Source organism: Bubalus kerabau, chromosome 4 (genome assembly GCF_029407905.1).
Source record: "Bubalus kerabau isolate K-KA32 ecotype Philippines breed swamp buffalo chromosome 4, PCC_UOA_SB_1v2, whole genome shotgun sequence".
Classification (NCBI taxonomy): Eukaryota; Metazoa; Chordata; class Mammalia; order Artiodactyla; family Bovidae; genus Bubalus; species Bubalus kerabau.
Genome location: NC_073627.1, coordinates 142,001,091 through 142,021,423, shown reverse-complemented (window position 1 = coordinate 142,021,423; position 20,333 = coordinate 142,001,091). Strand labels below are relative to the sequence as shown.

At 48.3% G+C, this 20,333-nt stretch overlaps 1 protein-coding gene across 2 annotated transcripts in view; it reads right to left on the bottom strand.

Moving 5' to 3' along the window:
• Window positions 1-324: 324 nt before the first annotated feature.
• Window positions 325-20,333, bottom strand: part of EPHX2 (epoxide hydrolase 2) — a 63,033-nt gene continuing 43,024 nt past the window's right edge. For both annotated transcript variants that reach the window (XM_055578793.1, XM_055578794.1), the window contains 8 exons: window positions 20,063-20,174; window positions 11,351-11,422; window positions 9,136-9,169; window positions 7,862-7,964; window positions 6,416-6,485; window positions 2,779-2,859; window positions 943-1,001; window positions 325-798 (listed from right to left, as the gene is read on the bottom strand). In XM_055578793.1, the coding sequence (XP_055434768.1) occupies window positions 720-798; window positions 943-1,001; window positions 2,779-2,859; window positions 6,416-6,485; window positions 7,862-7,964; window positions 9,136-9,169; window positions 11,351-11,422; window positions 20,063-20,174 (610 nt within the window). In that variant the 3' untranslated portion in view covers window positions 325-719. The remainder of the gene's footprint in view (window positions 799-942; window positions 1,002-2,778; window positions 2,860-6,415; window positions 6,486-7,861; window positions 7,965-9,135; window positions 9,170-11,350; window positions 11,423-20,062; window positions 20,175-20,333) is intronic.

Sequence of the window (20,333 nt, the reverse complement as noted above, 5' to 3'; positions counted from 1 at the left end):
TTTTCCCTAGTTAATTTATATTTATCAGAATTCAGCCTGGTGACACCACCTTGTCCACAAGACTTCCCTGCAGGAAGAGCAGCGAGGGAGGTGAGCATAAGTTACTGAGGACACCATGCCAGGGGAGCAGGGAGACAGGGTGAAAGGCTAAGTGTGGCTGGCTGGTGGCCCCTCTATCCGACAGCACAGATTATTTTTATAACATCAGAAAGTTTGACCCGACAGCGTTGTTCTAGGCCATGCAGAGTCTTGCAGACACAAGAGCAGAGGGAACTGGATTCACAGTTACCCTGCCTTCCTCCCAAGAATGAAAACAGCAGTATCATCATTGCCTTTGCTTTATTGAATAAAGGAGCTCTCATCTCTGCTGAAAAGCGTCTCAATTGCTGATTCTGCATAATCAAAATAGTGAATTGATCCATTAAAGAGAAATCACCCCCTGATCATCTCATTCTGTCCTCCACAGAACACTAACCACCCTTAGAGACAAATTGATGCCTTTGTACCCAGAGAATTAATCACATGTGATTTTTCCCATGTCTACAATTAGGTCAGACTTGACTCATTTCATTGAAAAAAAAAGCATTCTTGGCTGCAAACCCCTTCGGAATGATGCTGCTGGTTCTGAGAGACACATGTAAAGCTTCATGTGGGTACCAGAGCAGTGCCCCAGCAGATGAAGAGGTCAGAACGCCTGCTGGCAGCTGACACATCACACCCTAAAGCTTTGAGACCACTGGCAGGTCCCGGGCGTCAGTCTCCAGCCACTCAATGAGGATCCTATTCAACTCGGTGGGCCTGGAAAGGGAACAGAAGGCGATTCCCATTTGTCTCCACCCACTCACCTGGCTCGTGGGCAGGTAGGGGTGACAAAGCGAGCAGCTTATTGGAGGTGAGCAGGGAGCCCTGATGTCCCCCACCCAGGGACCCCCATTTCCTTACTTCTCCATCTGTGTCCAGTGTCCACAATCCTTAATGTGTCCCCTTTTCAGGTGGGGAATCTGGAAGAAAATCCCACCCAGAAAAGTAAATGGCGGAAGGCAAGTTTTCTGCTCCCCACAGGCCACCCTGCTGAAAACCCCACATTATTTACAAAAGGAATGACCACTGCTCAAGCTCCTACTATGTGTTAGGTGCTCTAAACGCACAGCATCATTTCACCTTGACCATGATCCTTTGGGTAACTTGAAGGCTCAGAAAAGAAGCTAGGTGACTGGCCCAAAGCCACACAGAAAGTGGCTGAGCTAAGACTCAAATTCAGGCTGACCCATACTCATCACAACAGATTGCCTCCCTTTAGAACCATTAGGACTTGGTCCATTCGCAGCCTGAAAAGGCCAAGTCAAGCTTGGTTGACTCTTGCCCTGCAGCCATGATCTTGTCCCCTCCCCAGGCTGCCTCCCTCCTCCCTGGTGGTCTGCATGCAGGGCTGTTCCACCTCTCTTTGGCACCTGAACCCCCAAAGTAGGTCACAGCCCTTTCTTGACTGGTTCCACAGTCCACAAAGGGCGTCCCTTGCAGCAGCCCTTGAAACACAGTCTCTCTGTCGCATGAGACGATGCTAACAAAGCCACAGCCAAGTGCAGGCGAATGCTCTCAGTATCCAGCCCCGATACTTGAGCAGTCATGGTGACCCCACTCAAGACCTCCCAGTTCCCACCAACCTCCAAGCTTTTGGCAGAGAACACTTCCAAATCACAGGTTTGACTCTTGAGAGTCTCTTGGACAGCAAAGAGATCAAACCAGTCAATCCCCAGAAATCAACCCTGAATATTCATTGAAAGGACTGGTGCTTAAGCTGAAGCTCCAATACCTTGGCCACCTGATGTGATAAACTGCTGCTGCTGCTGCTAAGTTGCTTCAGTCGTGTCCGACTCTGTGCGACCCCATAGACTGCAGCCCACTAGGCTCCCCCGTCCCTGGGATTCTCCAGGCAAGAACACTGGAGTGGGGTGCCATTGCCTTCTCCATGTGAAAAACTAGATGCTGGGAGAGATTGGAAAAGACCCTGATGCTGGGAAAGATTGAAGGCAGGAGAAGGGGATGACAGAGGATGAGATGGTTGGATGGCATCACAGACTCAATGGACATGAGTTTGAACAAACTCCTGGAGGTGGTGATAGGTAAGCCTGACATGTGGCAGTCCATGAGGTCACAAAGAGTTGGACACCACTTAGCGACTGAACAACAACAATTCCACTTCAGTGGGCCCCATGCACTTAGGTCCATGCAGCTCAGCAGCTCCTAGCAGGCTCAGGGAAACCCTGATGCCTATCGGGTTCCTGCCATGCTCTGAGCTCTTTCATCTACACTCACCTCTCAACACCCCATCTCCTCTCCCATTCTCTCTCTGCCAGGCAAGTCTTAAGAGTTCCTCAAGCCCAGAAGTGGTGGTCAGCATTTCTGTGAAGCCCCTGCTCCCAGCTGTGCCCCCATCCTCCCAAGCCTCTTGGGTACCGCATTAACTGCTGGCCATGAGCTCCTGCATGGCGGGCTCTGTACCTTCTTCATCTTTACCTCCCTGGTACCTAGCACTATCCCAATGCGTCTCAGTGCACTGTAAAAGCCCATGAGATGAAAGAGTGAGTGAGTGATGAGAGACTGCAGCAGGGTGGTGGAAAGGAGGTCTTAATCGCTACCCCAAAGGTGACTATCTCACTGTGGAGGAAGGCCTTATTAAGCAAGTGGTTTCCCTGAACATCCCACTCTGCATCCTCTGGGACACCTGAGACCTCTGCCAGGAAGCCCCGATGACCCCGAGCAGGACTGTTCCCTTACCCAGTCCTCCATATGCTTGGACATCTCAGGAGTGAGCACAAAGTCCTTCTCCGCGGTGACCATCAGGGCCGGAATCAGGATCTGGGGAGAGATTAACAGGAAGTAGAAGCGATCTCCACGCTTGGGCTCCCCCATCACCTGGGAAAGGAAATGTTATTTTCATGCCCTGTAGCTTCCTCCACTTGTTTAGTCGCCAAGTCATGTCTGATTATTTTGTGACCCCATGGACTGTAGCCAGCCAGGCTCCTCTGTACATGGGATTCTCCAGGCAAAAAAACTGGAGTGGGTTGTCATGCCCTCCTCCCAGGGATCTTCCCAACCCAGGGATGGAACCTGAGTCTCCTGCATTGGCAGGCGGGTTCTTTACTACTGAGCCTCTCTTAACTCCCCCCAAAAGACCCCTCACAGCACTACTGTGGTCTGGCTTTGTTTTCACCACATGCTTTGTGCAAAGGAGGCACCACTATTATTGAAGATCTACAATGACTATGTAAGAGATTAGAAAATGTATTAATATATCTCGGTCTCTGCCCCTGGTGCCTGACACAGAGCTCCTGAAGTCCTTGTAAATTCCTAAGTAGTAAGAGTTCTCAGAGCATCTTTTGTTCTAATGAGGTGACTCTGGGTGGGTTCCTGGGTGGGGGCTCATCACCAGAAAGACAAAGCCAGGATTAGAAGCTTGGGATTTTCAGCCACCTCCCGCTTCCCCACAATGCCTGGAAGGGGAGGGAGGGAGGAAGGGCTGGAAGTGGAGTTAATAATTGATCGCGCCTACATGAGGAAGTCTCCATGAACATCCACCCAACTCCAGGAGCATGGAGTTCAGAGACTTTCTAGGCTGGTCAAATCCACACTGAAAGGGTAACATGCCACAACTCCAGGAAGACAGAGGCTCCTGTGCTCGGGAACCTCCCAGATCTTGCCCTGTGCCTCCCTTCATCTGGCTGTTCATCTGTGTCCTTTATTAAATTCTTTTATAAACTGGTTAGGGTTAGGGTTCTCCAGGGGATCTTCCCAACCCAGGGATCGAACCTGGGCCTCCTGCATTGCAGGCAGATTCTTTCCCGACTGAGCCACCAGGAAAGCCCGAATAACACTTTATAAACGGGTAAACAAAAGTGCTTCCCTGAGTTCTGTGAGCACTGTAACAAGTTAGCGGATTCGGGGGGTGGGGTTCTGAGACCCTCCAATTTATAGCCAATCAGTTGGAAGCACAGGTGACGACTTCAATGTGGGGTTGGCATCTGAAGTCGAGGGGTCAGTCTTGTCAGACTGAGCCCTTAACCTGTGAGCTCTGATACCCTCTCCAGGTAGATGGTGTCAGAATAAGTTAAATTGTAGGCCACCCAGCTCGTGTGGCAGAGAACTGCTTGGTGTGGGGAAAAACCTCCACACATTTGGTGGTAATAAGTGTCAGAAAGAAAGTGTTTTGGGGACTTCCCGGGCAGTCAAGTGGATAAAACTCTCTGCTTCCAATACAGAGGGCTTGGGTTCGATCCCTGATTGGGGAACTAGACCCCACATGTCGCACCTAAGACCTGGTCCAGTCAAATAAATAAATAAATTATTAAGTTTGTTTTTAAAAAGAAGATAGTGTTTTGTGTGAAAGTAAAAGAGACACAGAGAAGGAAAAGACTGTGTTTTTCTCAATATGGATGGATTTGGGCATGTAGTGACCACTCAGGTTCCGTGTATGTGTGTGTAACACATGCATGTGGTCTGCTCCAGGGACTGATATTTCTGGAACCAATCAAATGGCACCAGGAAGGAGGAAGATGCCCTCGGATGGATGGAGATCAATATTCTTTGAATTGAACAGATGCTTTAGAAGGGCAGCCAACATGGTGACCAGCATGACATTTGAGGCAGCAAAATGACTTCACTTTTGTCCACTGATAAACGGGGCACTGCCAGATCAAGAGAGCCCCTCTTTATTCTTGTTCTTATGCCACCATTACAACTTCCAGACACCGTTCATTGTCTCTGATTAAGGAATTTGCACTATTTTTTTTTACCTACAATGCAGAGCTGTGTGCTTCTCACTGCTCCCCCTCCTCTGAGGAGTGAAGAGCCAGGGGTGGCTTTGTGGCTGAAATGAATCCTGAGGCTGCTGTGGGGGGTGTGGAGGGACGCCCTCCACAGTGCTCCAAGGGAAAATGTGAAGGCATAGTAGAGGTGTAGAAGGAGGTGGGAGAGAAGAGCTGGAAGGAAACCTCAGAAGAAGGGGTCCCCAACCTCAGATCCCTGGGCTTCACCTCCCAAAAGACCTCATCTTCATCCCTCATGCTATGAGAGAATCTACTGATCACACTGGGGTTTTGTCCATCACAGAGTAGAGTGATGATTGGCTCAAGAGCATTAATTAAGCCACTACTATGTATCAAGCATTGTTCTAGCTCAGCATTTCATATGCATCAACCCACTGTATCCTTACACAGATCCTGAGGAAGGCACCACTCTTGCCATTTCCATCTTAAGCAGCCACAGAGAACAGTGTGGTTAAGTGCCTTGCCCAAGGTCACACAGGGATTACAAGGCAGTTTCTGCCCATCCTGTTCTTTTTTCTTTTTTTAAATTTTATTTATTTGGCTGTCAGGTCTTAGTCGCAGTACACGGGATCTTTAGTTATGTGTGCTCAGTCGAGTCTGACTTTCTGCAGCCCCATGAACAGCAAACTGGTAAGCTCCTCTGTTCATGGGATTCTCCAGGCAAGCATGGCGGGTTGCCATGCTCCTCCAGGGGATCTTCCAGACCCAGGGATAGAACCCAGGTCTCCTGTGTTGCAGGCAGATTCTTTACCATCTGACAAACCAGGGAAGCCCAGATATTTAGTTGTGACATGTGAACTCGTAGCTGCAGCATGTGGGATCTAGTTCCCTAGCCAGGGATCAAACCTGGGTGCCTGCATTGGGAGCATGGAGTCAGCCACTGGAACACCAGGCAAATCCCTGCCCCACCTGCTCTTAACTACTATGTTTCATGTTCTCCGGACTGAATACCTGATCCCGAGAGGTTGGGACCGCCCTTGTTTTATTCGTCTGGTGCCCCAAAGTCTAGTACAGTTCCTGGCACATGGAGGATGTTCATTTTCAACTGAATCAAGGAGATGGCTGGGGTTACCGAATGAGCGGGGGAAGGTGAAAATGCAATTTCCCTTAGATTTTTAATGCTCTGAGTGTAAACCTGGGACCCCATTACTCCGTTTGCTGACCTGGAGATTGGAAACCTGTCTTCTGCTTGACAAATGAGGAAACTGAGACTCAGACTGACTTGGTCAAGGTGACACACCCAGGGGTTAAAGCCCTATCTCTCTTGTCTCTCAGAAAGCACGTGATGCTCCTTCTGTGAGCTGGGGGCTTCAACCTTGTGATTTCTGGGGGTTGCCCTGGACCACGTGCACCCTGAGCTGGGACACCACCGGGAGACCTGGGTGCAGTCACCTGGCAGACCCCTGTCCCCTCCGCCCCACCCTCTGCCATTCCAAGAGAAGCAGCCGCACAGAGGTCCCAAGAGGAAAGCCTGCAGTGGAGGTGCTTCCCAGAGCAGCTGGCAGTCTGTCCACCCCTAACTCTGACCAGCTAAGTGGGGTCCATGGATGCCCCGAGGGTGACTTGGGAGAGAACAGCATGGGACTCACCTTCCTCCCTGAGCCTTTGAAGCCCCACTCCCAGTTCTTGTCTATGTTTCGGTACCAGTTTAGAGGCCCCCTGGGGGGGCAGATTGGGAAATAAAAAGAGGAAAGCTTTTAGTAGATGTTTGTGTTACAGACCCCACCAGCAACCAGCTTGGCGTAGAGCCAGTCTTCCCAGGAAGAGCCAAGATTCTGGCAGGGGGTCGAGAACACAGCCCGGGAGTCACGCCCTGGTGCCCTATATGCCTGCCAGGCTTTGTGGAGCACAGCCTGGTGCAGGCATGGCCCTGGACTGGGAGCTGACACTCTCTGAAACCAGCATTAGGGGACACAGAGAAGCCAGCCCCACAGGACTCTCCACTTCCTCCCAGGGCTGTCTCAGAAGAGGGTGGGGAACTTGGTTTAGTGGCCTCACCAGCCAGAGCCACTCCCCCTGCCCCAGGAAACCCACAGAAAAGGGATACGAGGAGATGCTTCCTCCTAATGGGACACCAGTGAGTGCTGCTGAGGCGTCTCCACTGGACTAGCAGGGTGGCCCCAGGGCTGTGCCTGGAACATTCTCCCAGTCCTCAGGCACAGTAGGGGTTGGTGCTGTTGGGCCCTTGAGACTTCTCCAGTGTAAACGAGGCCTGGAAAGACCCTAGACAAGCCACATGTCCTTTCAGCATGCACGTTTCAGTTGTCTCCATGGACGGTAGCCAGGCTCCTCTGTCCACGGGATTCTCCCAGCAAGAAGACTGGAGTAGGTCACCATGCCCTCCTCCAGGGTATTTTCCTGACCCAGGGATCAAACCCATGTCTCCTGAGTCTCCTGCATTGCAGGCAGATTCCTTACCACTAAGCCACCAGGGAAGCCCCAAGTGTGTGTGGGTGGTGTGCTCAATTGTGTGCGGCTCTTTGAGACCCCATGGACCATAGTCTGCCAGGCTCCTCTGTCCAGAGGATTTTCCGGGCAAGAGTCCTGGAGTGGGCTTCTAATACTTCGGGGCTTCTAAGTTTCCCTCCTGTGAGAGGAGGGGCTGGAGCAGATTGCCTTCTACGCTGCTTTCTATAGCACATCTATGCCCCAGTCTGAGGCTCCTAAATTGCTACCCACTTCAGAAATATGTATGCAGTTTTGAGTTTACGTGGGTTTTTGTGTTCTTTTGAAGTAAGAACTCAGAACTGTCTTCTGATCCTCACTGAGATCACGGCTGAAAAAAAGCTAAAAACGTGTGCTCTGAAGGGACTCCTAAGCATAAGGGAGAACAAACCAAACTCTCCAAACTAGAGCAGGCTGAGTGTCGTCAGTAAAGAGCCTCCTGACACTGGAAGCATTCAAGCAGAGGCTAGCCAGACATTCAAGGGGGCTGATGAGCTGGAGGATCTCTGGGCTTCGCCCTGCACCGTGTGAGCAGAAGAAGCTCTCTGCCCACCTTCTCTCTCCTGTGTTCGGAGCGCTGTCCTCTTTACCTGAAACCAGACTTCTTGAACTCCTGCACATAGAACTGGATGTCCTCCTCAGTGACCATCTTGCTGAGGGTGGGCTCCTCTGGGGTGTTCACAAGGAGTCCTCCTGCAAAAAGCCACTTGTTTCTTCTCCACCATCCCCTTTCCATTGTTCTTCACCACCAGCCCCTCCCCGGGGTGAGATGTCTGAGTTACAACACCTTGGTGTCTCTTGAGACCCTCCACCACCTCTCCTTGTCTTATTAGGGTGCTCTTTGCCTCCTTAAGAGACTATATGGTAGAAGTCAACACAGTATTGTAAAGCAATCATCCTCCAGTTAAAAATAAATAACTTTTAAAAAACAGACTGGGACTCCCTGAGGGCAATGACGCTTTCCCATGGGTTTGGATACCTGCTCCTGCTTTTACACCAAGCGTACACTTTAAATGTTTGAGGAATGAAGGAATGAATCAGTGACCATGTGAATGAGTAAAGGGGTGAAGGGAGAGGTGTTCCTGACCAGTGACAGGAGTTTAACCCCAGCCTGGCCACTTTGGACAAACTCTGGCACTCTAGTAAGACTCATTTTTCTCATCTATAGAACAGAGATAATAGTGAGAGTTTTCAGGGATGTCATGAGGATGATAAACAATATATCTAAAAAGGGCTAGCCCAGTGTCTGATGCACAGAGTAGGTGCTCAAACAAGTGGTAGCCATCATCATTATTAACACAAAATACAAGGGAATCATGGCAAAGTCACAGGCTTGGGGCCAAGCAAGGTTCTCTGGAAACAGTGCTGGATCCAGGAGCTGAGGGGATGAGCACTTGGTCTGCTTCTGGCTCTGGCTCCTTGCTTATTTCCAAACTGGGAGAGAGAACAGCGGCTATTGGAACAGAGCTTGATGGAGGGGAGGCCAGGGAATTGTGACAGAAGTGACCTGGCTGGAGTCTGGCCTGATTTTCTTCTTACCTGGACCAGGTGACCATGCATAGGTCAGGTTCTATCTTGGGTCTCTATCCTAATCAGTAGAGGATGCTTTGACAAGCTCTGAGAGTTCTCCAAGCTCTTGGCTGTAAAACTCTGTGGGTAAAGGGAAGCTGGGGCCTCATGGTCACCCTGGGTCAGGGTAAATGTGATTCACCAGCAGAGGTTCTATGTTAAGCATGTCAGAGTTCAGGCTGGCAGGTGACTGCTTCTGCCCACAGCTGGCAGATGGAGAAACAATCATTAAACGTTCATCTGGTTCCTGCCATGGCCCCTCCTGTCTCCCTTCCCTCCTGAGAATGCCTCTTACCCATTTCACAGGCTCTGCTCACGGTGATGAAAATCTGGAGGGAGAAAAGTTAGAAAAAACGTCATGGGTCAAGCAAAGGAAATATGTATGAACAGGGCATCTAAAAGCCCTGTGAGTGCCAGCAGACCATACAAATATTCTAAATGCCCAGGATTGCTAGGCGGGTCCTGAGTGGTCAGAGTAGAGATAGCTCCCAGCAAGCTCCAGGTTACAGCTGCTCCTGGGTGCTTGCAGGTCTTGGTAACATAAAAACCTGGGTGTACCAACCAATAGGAACAAGAGATTAGGCCTTAGGTCTATGGCAGATGGGAAGTTAAAAATGAGATTGTCCCTGCCATCCACAGAGTTAATCTGGGGTCATCAGTTAAAGGGTGGACTAGGAAAAACCCTGGAGAAGGAAATGGTAACCCACTCCAGTATTCTTGCCTAGAGAATCCTGTGGTCAGAGGAGCCTGGGGTCGCACAGAGTTGGTTACAACTGAAGCAACTTAGCAGCAGCAGCAGGAAAAACCCACCCACCATGATAGAGAGAAATCAAGGGAGCTGTCTATTCAGTTTGATACTAAGAAGATGCTAAAAACACATCCCTAGGAATTCACAGCTGCAAGTCTGCCTTTGCATGTATTTGAGTTTGAATCCACACTGTGAGGTCTGGAAAGCCCCAGTAAGTGATGTAAAACACAACAGTAGCAAAAGGGAGCTTGGGCTGGTAAATTCTACCAGGAGGCCTGGCAGGAGCAATAAATGCTGGACCACCCAGGAAGGGCATTTCCTCCATGTCATCTGAAGCAGGTTGGAGCAGATTAAGTGCTACTGAAGATGAGTTCGCAAACCAAAATTATGGAACTAATAAGGCCCCACTGCAAGAGAAAGCAAGCAAAGCAAACAGTAAACAAGACTCTTCAAGAATACTAATAGAACCTGAACAGAGAGAGAATAAAAAATGAGTATGCTTAAAATGATTAATGTGGCTTCCCTGGTGGCTCAGATGGTAAAGAATTTGCCTGTAGTGCAGGAGACCCAGGTTCAATACCTGGGTGGGGAAGATCCCCTGGAGAAGGGAATGGCAACCCTCTCCAGTATTCTTGCCTGGAGAATTCCATGGACAGACCATGGGGTCACATGGAGTCAGACTAAGACAGAAGAAGGAACTGAACAACAAGACTAGAACCAAGACTCTATGGACAGAGATCTGAATGCTTTGAAAAATAATCAAATACAACTTTCAAAAAAAACCCAAAAAAACTGTTCATTGAAATTAAAACCTCAAAGATGGGTTAAACTGTGGATCAGACATGACTAAAAGACAAATAATACACAGAAGGTAGACTTGAGACCGATTTCTTACAATCAGTGATAGAAGTTTCTAGAAGAAAATAATTGTCAACCTAGAATGCTCTGATAAACTGTTCCTCAGGCCTAAGAGCAAAATAAAGATATTTTCTAGGCCAAAAGATGATGAGTTTATTCCTAACAAACTTATTGAAAAAACTACAAAAGAAGGTACTTCAGGAAGAAAGAAATTGAACTGAATATCAAAGAGTGAGGTGCCAGAAGTGCTCAGCAAAGAAACTGGCAAAAATCGGGACATCTGAGCAGGCACTGACCAGGCAAAGCAACAGTGACTCCTAACACATAAGACGAGACAGTGGGATTACCACGATAAAGCAGTCTGGGCTCTTGCGTTGTTCCAGAAAAGAGTTAGAAGCATCAACTCATTCTGTACCTTCATAAGCAATCGTGCATATGAAAATGATAATGGTAATAATTTCTTAACTGTCACCATTATGATCAGTTCACTTCAGTTACTCAGTCGTGTCCAACTCTTTGTGACCCTGTGGACTGTAGCACACTAGGCTTCCCTGTCTGACCAACCCTGTTTGACCAGCTCCTGGAGCTTGCTCAAACTCATGTCCATCGAGTCGGTGATGCCATCCAACGATCTCATCTATATATACATATGTTTCAAAGCCTTCCTGGTGTGTTTCAGTCAGGACCAGACCTTTCCCCATTATAATGAAGGGACCAGTGGGAGTGAGGACCCCAATCACCCTGACCACAGAAGTCAAAGAAAAGAAGGCCAGTTGCTAACTGCCAGACCCTTACACCCCCATCCTCCCATCCCCGCGTCCTCCCGCGGGAGGCATCTGGGGACCTGCACCCCTGCAGCTCCCACTTTCTGCTAAAAACCCACCCCATGCCCCGCACTCCTCACCTCATCACTTGATCTGAAGAAGCTTTTGAAAGTCCGATTCAGGTTCTTTTCCAGTTCAGCCTCAGCCACTCCCTAAAACAATCAAGAAAGCAAAATGAAAGATGCGGCAGAGATCTCAGAAAACTATCTGACCCAAAGCAAGAAGCCCATGACCTCTGTCCCATCCAGCCCAAGATTCATCAGAAGTGCATGGTTTTGAATTTTCATATTGAAAAACATTTTTTTTAAAGCTTCAAATAAAATATGAGATTCTGACAGTGGTCCCCTCCACCCCACCCTGCACCTGGGTTTATGGCTATCACCTTTTTTTCTCTTATTCTAAATTTTTACAATGAGAAGGTAATTCTTATAATAATCGCTTTATTATTATAGACTGGGGCAGGAATGAAGTGTTGGGGGCTATAGGGTGGTGAGGGGAAGAGGAGGGTTTGGAGGAGGCCTAGAAGCCAAAGGTGGTTCCATCCATGGGTCTCGAATTGCCATGGTAACGTCAAAACCAACTCCTTTGATTTGGATCCAGGTTGTCTCCCCAAGAACAGGACAGTAAGGTGTCTTTGGCTAAGGAGCTGGGATGCATATCATTTATGCTCCCAGTTCTTCCCGCCACATGGGAGCTCAAGTTGTACCTTGGAGTCTTTCATCCATATCTGATTCTTTGGTTCATTTCCAGGCCAAATCAAACCCTGTGCCAAACCCTGCCTTCTCCTTGAAGCCCCACCTCCCTCATCACAATAAAACAACTCTGCTCTTCCTGGATCCTACAGGGTCTTTCATGCGCTCTCCGTGGTCCACCCTGAGAAAGCAGGAAAACATCCACTCCGGGGGGCATCTGTGACTGGTCCTGGATGGACCAGAAGCTGGATGTGGCAAAAGGTTTATTCGTCTCCTGCTAGTAACATTCCCAGAGAGTGTTGCTGAAAGGAGGGTGTGGGGTCTGGCTGCTTGCTGCTCAAAAGCCAATAAACAGGCCAGGTTGGTGGAAAGGAAAGTATGCTTCATTTCAGATGTCGACAACTGGAGAGGGAGGGTGGCAGATGTCTGTCCAAAGGCTGACTCCCCCACCCCCACTGGCAACCAGTGGGCAAGAGCTTTTATAGACAGAAGGTGGGGGAACTACATGCAGAAACAGCACAGTCAGCTCTGACAGTCACCTTTCAAATTGGTCATTGGTGGTCCAACCAGCATCATCTTGATTGTTTTAGGTACAGTCAGTTCCAGGGTCCATTTGTTTCCATTTCTTTGAGCTCAGTTCTTGGAATTGTGGCAGCTTATGTCATGGCTATAGTTTGGTCATCATGTAGTTAACATCTTCAACCTGGGATTTCAGTATCTATAAGACAACTTAACAGGAGATGACTCAGAATATTATCTATAGCCCTTGAGAAAGAACTAAAGGTCCTCAACTATGCTTAATGAGTACATTACTGTTATTTGGTTTCTTCTGACTCTTTTCCTTTGTTTTAACTGTTTCTTTCTTGCCTGATTAAACTTATTCTCTGACTACAGTTTTCCACAGACAAAAGTCTGGCAGATGATATGGGTGGGCTTGGGGCAAGGACCCTAATAGGGTCCTGCTCTGTTTTAAGAGGAGGGTCCTGTAAGCCAGGCTGGCAAAGTGTGCTGGTGGCCCTCAGACCCTGCACACTTAAAGAGGTCCTGCTACCCTGCACTTGTTTATTGTGTGGGTTGCACATCATGAGATCTCTGGATTTACAAGAGAGCGGCACTATAGGCAAGGAAACATTTATCATCAAGCAGCGCTGCGTCAGAGGTTTGAGGTTTTCTGATGAAAGCAATGTTGGCATGTTAATCACAATCCTTTGACAAGCATAAGATTCCATCACGATGGAGAATCAATCGTGGCCTTCAGTGACGTGATGAATGTCGAGGCCAGAAATAGCCATGGAAGGCAGTGCATTTTATGTGCTCAATAAAGGCCCCGCATGTTACCGCAGGCCATCATTCTGCTTCTTCTTCTTTTTTCTTTTTATTGGTTTCTTTGCTTTCTTATTTATTTATTTTATTTTTGACTGTGCTGGGTCTTCATTGCTGCTCAGGCTTTTCTCTAGTTGCAACAAGCCCCCAGAGGCTACTCTCCTGTGGCAGTGTATAGGCTTCTCATCGTGGTGGCTTCTCTTGTGTGGAGCACAGGCTCTAGGGCGCCCAAGCTTCCACGCTTGCAGCATGTGGGTTCAGCAGTTGTGGCTCCCAGGCTCTAAAGTGCTGGGTCAGTAGTTGTGGCCCATGCATGTAGCTGCTCTGCAGCATGTGGGATCTTCCTGGATCAGGGATCGAACCTGTGTCTCCTGCATTGGCAAGTGGATTCTTTACCACTAAGCCACTAGGGAAGCCCCATCATTCTTATTTATTGTGAGCAGCCCTCATCTGGGAAACAGCTTGGTGTTCATGAGCTTGGGATATGTCTCAGCATGTGGAGGAATCTCCACGGGGTCAGAGGTCTGGACAGGCTGCAGAGCTCAAACAGTCCGTAAAAGAGCAAATGAATATCAAAAGGGTCAACCAGAAAAATCAAAGAGAACACAAAGGTAAATAAGTCTGTCCACCCACGTGAAAGCATATCAGATCAACAGGGGTGATGAGGACAAAGGTGAGGGCCAGAGGGGGAGATAAGAGCATTTGTACTCTGGTGGTGTGGTCTGTTGATATTCCCGGGCTCTCTGTAATTTATAAAACGTGTTACTCTATTTTTAAGTCCCACAGACCAATGACAAGCCTCCTGTTAGTCCACTGTATGGGCTCCTCCCTTTGTGCTCCTGATCAGAAGAATTAAAGGATGAACTTTGGAATCTAACAAACAAGGTTTCAAGCCCCACTGCAAGTGCTAATCACTTAGTTGGGTCCAACTGTTTGCAACCCCATGGACTGTAGCCTGCCAGGCTCCTCTGTCTGTGGAGTTCTCCAGGCAAGAACACTGGAGTGGGTTGCCATTCCCTTCTCCAGTGGATCTTCCCAATTCAGGGATAGAATTTGGGTCTCCTGTATTGCAGGCAGATTCTTATCTGTCTGAGCCACCAGGGCAGCCCCACTACTTCTCCTTATTAACTGGGTAACTTAATCTTCCAGAGCCTCAGTTTCCTCATCTGTAAAATGGGAGTTTTATAAGGATAACAGGAAATAATGCCTGTTTCTGATCATGCCTGGTAAAGTATACGCAGGAGAGATGCCAATAAATGGTGATTATTATTGTTGTTATTATTACCTCCATAGTTAAAAGTGACTTGGATTTTCTTTTGTTCCATTTTCAAGGGCTTTTCCCTTTCTTTGTCTTTTAGCCACCACCATTTTGGACTCCTTTTTCCTATTCTAACTACCTAACAGTTAAAAGTTATTTGATTGCATGAGAATTGTCTTTGGTGGGAATGTCTTCTAAATGACCACATGGATTGTGGCTTTTATTTTTTTGCCCTCTACTGTAAGCTCCTATTCACCAAAGAAAGTGAAAGAAAACGCAGATTTTATGGCAGGAAGTGAAGAACTAAAGAGCTTCTTGATAAAAGTGAAAGAGGAGAGTGAAAAAGTTGGCTTAAAGCTCCACATTCAGAAAACTAAGATCATGGCATCCGACCCCATCACTTCATGGCAAATAGATGGGGAAACAGTGGAAACAGTGTCAGACTTTATTTTTGGGGGCTCCAAAATCACTGCAGATGGTGATTGCAGCTATGAAATTAAAAGATGCTTACTCCTTGGAAGAAAAGTTATGACCAACCTGGACAGCATATTGAAAAGCAGAGACATTACTTTGCCAACAAAGGTCTGTATAGTCAAGGCTATGGTTTTTCCAGTGGTCATGTATGGATGTGAGAGTTGGACTATAAAGAGAGCTGAGTGCTGAAGAACGGATGCTTTTGAACTGTGGTGTTGGAGAAGATTCTTGAGAGTCCCTTGGACTGCAAGGAAATCCACCCAGTCCATCCTAAAGGAGGTCAGTCCTGGGTGTTCATTGGAAGGACTGATGTTGAAGCTGAAACGCCAATACTTTGGCCACCTGATGCGAAGAGCTGACTCATTTGAAAGACTCTGATGCTGGGAAAGATTGAGAGCAGGAGGAGAAGGGGATGACAGAGGATGAGATGGTTGGATGGCATCACCGACTCGATGGACATGGGTTTGGGTGGACTCCTGGAGTTGGCGATGGATAGGGAGGCCTGGTGTGCTGCAGTTCATGGGGTCGCAAAGAGTCGGACACGACTGAGTGACTGAACTGAACTTAACTGATGGCAGGACAAGAATAATTTAGACATAAAATTTTTTTCTGTGACTTTCAGCCTCCTCTCCCCTGACACTGTGCACCGTGTATCTGCATTAGACATGGAACAAACCCCCATCAGCAGAAATACCTGCTCAACCATAAAGAACAACATTCTTCTCACATCAACAAGACAACTCCTTAAAAGAAAACCTTGACCTTGTAAGGGGCCACGATGAACCACGATGACTCACTAGATTGTGTAAACTGTTGATAAGACATCATTTAATATACAGCCCTCTGTCTCAAAAAGTGTAACTGTGTCTAGACCTCTAATCAGTAGGACAGTTCTCAGAATTTTCTGAGAGACTGTTTCTGGATTACAGTCCTCACTTTGACTCGAATAAAATTTTGCATTTCTGGGACTTCCATGGTGGACAAACCCAGACAATGTACTGAAAACCAGAGGCATTACTTTGTCAACAAAGGTCTGTATAGTTTTTCTACTAGTCAAGTACAGATGTGAGAGTTGGACCATAAAGTAGGCTGAGCGCCAAAGAATTGATGCTTTCGAACTGTGGTGATGGAGAAGACTCTTGAGAGTCCCTCGGACAGCGAGGAGATCAAACCAGTCAATCCTAAAGGAAATCAACCCTGAATATTCACTGGAAGGATTGACACTGAAGCTCCAATACTTTGGTCACCTGATGGGAAGAGATGACCCACTGGAAAAGACCCTGATGCTGGGAAAGATTCAGGACAGGAGGAGAAGGGAGCAATAGAGAAGGAGATGGTTGGATGGCATCACTGACTCAATGGACATGAGTTTGAGCAAACTTCAGGAGAGAGTGAAGGACAGTGGAGCCTGGAGTGTTGCAGTCCATGGGGTCACAAAGAGTCGTACATGACTGAGAGAGGGAACAACAATATGCTTAAGTACACTTAAAAGCATAGTTTTAAAACATCTGGGAAATACTCATCAAGCTATTCATAGTAGCTAGTTCTACAGAAGTGAAGCGGGATCTGACTTTTTATTTTAGACAACTTGGTACTTTTTTTCAGATAGCAAGCATGAAATACCTAAAGAATAAATGATGTAACAAACCACAAGCAGTCTCTGTAGCTCAAGGAATTACTGTGTTCTAGGGATTAAGACGGAGAAGGCGATGGCACCCTACTCCAGTACTCTTGCCTGGAAAATCCCATGGATGGAGGAGCCTGGTGGGCTGCAGTCCATGGGGTCGAGAAGAGTTGGATACAACTGAGCGACTTCACTTTCACTTTTCACTTTCATGCATTGGAGAAGGAAATGGCAACCCACTCCAGTGTTCTTGCCTGGAGAATCCCAGGGATGGGGGAACCTGGGGGGCTGCCGTCTATGGGGTCACAAAGAGTCGGACACGACTGAAGTGACTTAGCAGCAGCAGCAGCAGCAGCAGGGATTAATAAGATTCTAAACATCAAGGGTAATGTGGATGTAGATGGTAATGTGGATGTGGATGTCAAAGTTCCTTCCTTCTATCTCAAAACAATCTCTCTTAATTACCTATAATTTTCCCCCACACTTTCTCTCTATTCCCTAGTTTCTCAGCTGGTTAAACACCTGAAAGTGTGTTTGGTGCTTGAAATTTGCCCATAGCTATGGTTTTACACACACACACATGGACACCCCTGGGCACCATGAAATCTTCTCCAAAGAAATAAAATATAAATACATTGCTAAGGAGAAATAAAGAGGAAGCAGTGTTGGGGTTGGAAGAGGGCAGGGTTACCAGGACACACTGGACGTGCTGAGATGTCCCCAGGGTCAGAATCTTAAGATTAAAAACAAATGGAACAGGTCATACTGAAGTCACCTAGATTCTATTTGTCTTTGCTGTCCTGAGCTGCCACTGCCTTCTCCTCCTCCTCCTTTTCCTCCTACAAAAAGGTGAAGGTCCTAATCCCTTCCCTGAGAAGAAAAACACAGCTTTTGATTTGAGTTTCCACCAGACTTGGCGAGTTCCCAGGACAGAACAGTACATGTTGGCTAACAGTTCAAAGAGCTGGATCTCAACGTGGCATTTGTCTAAGCTACATCCCGAGGTGCTCTGAAGAACTTGAGGTGGGAGGGCTGGGGACAGGAGTCTGGACCCCTGAGAGCTCACAGACGCCACCTGCAGGCTGGAGAGAGGTGGCGGCTGTGGTAGGGAGATAGGAGGGTGGTGGTGGTGGTGCAGGGTAGGTAAAGGGCGGGAAAGAGGGGCTCCCAGTGTCTGCATGCATGCTGAGTTACTCAGTCGTGTCCGACTCTTTGCAACCCTATGATGGTAGCCCGCCAGGCTCCTCTGTCCATGGGATTCTTCAGGCAAGAATACTGGAGTGCGTTGCCTTGCCCTCCTCCAGGGGATCTTCCTGACCCAGGGTTCGAACCTGAGTCTCTTACATCTCTTGCACTGGCAGGCAGGTTCTTTACCACTAGCACCACATGGGAAGCCCAGGGCTCCCAGTGCCCACCCCTGAATCAAAGACTTGCTTTATGTTGTGTTTTACTTATTGGCCTGAATTCAGCTTATCTTTAAAGCTATCACCTGGATGAAAACTATCCAACCAGACCCACCTTTTTCAAATAAGAAAACTGAGTGTAGAGACAGAAGCGTACAGGGCTCGATCATTTCCTCACTGAGCAGGGAGTATACAGGCTGGAGGGACTCATCAGCCACCATGGTTTCTCCTTAAGACCCAGCTTGGGGCCCATCCTACCAGCCCCAGATGCTGAATTCACTCAGTCTGGTCTTCTAGTAGTCAGATCACTAATTTGAATATAGAACACTTCCCTGCCAAGAAGCTTTGTCCTTAAGAACAAAGCCAGCCCCAAACAGTGACCACAGAACAATAAAGGTACTGATTTTTTCCACAATGACTGTAACAACCTTTGAAACAAAAATCATTGCTCTACAATGGCTGCTATTAGTAAGCATCGTTCCCCCTCCCCTGAGGTCACTCTGACCTTGAGCTTATCCTGGATTGCCCCTCCCCTCCCTGCTTGGATGCACAGGATGCACAGATAAAGTCCAAATTCCCTCTGAGTGTGGCTGAAGAGGAGGTGTGAGGGCTTTGAAGACAAATAAGGAAAGGTCAGCATCCTGACCCAGTTGAGGATCTGGTCTCAGGCCACTGAGAAAGACTCCTCGAGCCAGCTCAGCTGAAGAGATGGGAGAGAAGGCCACGTGATGATGCAAACAGAACTACCTGGCCCAATAGGCACCCAAACAGCAGGAGTTGCAACCCAAGCGTCCATCAAGGGAAGAATGCATGAGCCAAATACACAATGGGATACTGCATGCGTGTGCGCATGTTCAGTTGTGTCCCCCTCTGAAACCCCACGGACTGTAGTCTGCCAGGCTCCTCTGTCCATGGAATTTCCCAGGCAAGGATACTGGAGTGGGTTGCCATTTCTAACTCCAGGGGATCTTCCTGATCCAGGAGACGTGGGTTAGATCCTTGGGTCAGGAAGATCCCCTGGAGAAGGGAATGGCAACTGACTCCAGTTTCCTTGCCTGGGAAATTCCATGGACAGAGGAGCCTGACAGGCTACAGTCCATAGGGTTGCAAACAGTCGGATACAACTTAGTGACTAAGCGCACACACGCACACGCGCACACACACACATGCACACGCGCACACACGCACACATGAGTAGCAGACAGGCAAAGGCTGGATGATAGATGTGGTGAGATGCTGTCATGATCTTTATTAATAAACTCGATCCATCCTTCTCTCTTTGGAGTGTTAGGGAGCATTTTTTATCCTTTCTGGAATTACCCAGACATAGCTGGGCATCGGAGTGCAGAGCCCACAAATGGAGAAGGATCAGATGAGGGCAGCTTCAGGGGGGGAGGCCAGCTGGACGATGTTGCCTTCAGGGAATCCAGGGACAGGTGGGAAGCAGCCACATGCATCACACAGCACCCAAACCCTGGGAGGCAACTCTGAAAGGCATCCTAGGCTTTGAGGCACACAGGTGATACCTGGAAGCCTCCCACATCTCTCAAAGGACATCTGCAGGGGGTCTGGTGAGGGGCTTTTAGGCTCCAGTGCTGTCTGTAACTACAAACATCACTCCTCAGTACACAGAAATATCAGGTCCCAGGCAGGAAGCCAGGAGGTGTTCACAACTAGAGGTGAGTTTCACCAGCCGCTCAGCCAGAGAACTAAGAAGAGGTGGCTCCAAACGAATGCTCAAGCCCCCTGCTTCCCCATTTCAGAGAAGCAGGAGAACCCCATCCACCACACTGCTGTTCCATCAACACCCCAAATACACACACACACACATGCAGAATTGCCATCACTCAGGAAGGACCAGCTGAGCTCAGCTTCACCTGAGCCTTCTTGTGAAACACCTTTCTCACTGAAGCCACAGAAAACTCAAGAGGGCAGACACAGATCAGACCATCAGGGAGAAGGAGGGAGGAAGGAGAAAGAACAAAACCCTCGGTGGGCTGGCAGGGCCCTGAACTTACCGGTTCCTGGAAGTAGAGCTGGTAATTGAGGGTGGGGGTGGCCTTGATGATCTCCATGGTGGACACTTTGGGATTTGACGGCATGAAGGGAGTATTCAAACTGGCCACTGCCCTGTGGGAAAAAGAGGCGTCAAGACACAGACCCCATAAGAAGACAGTCTGCAAGGACCAGAAAGGATCTTATGTATCAAAACGTGAGATCGGAGTGGGGGAGTGCCACATACATGATCTCACTCCAGCAGTGCATAGAGAACAGGACCTAAAACTTAAC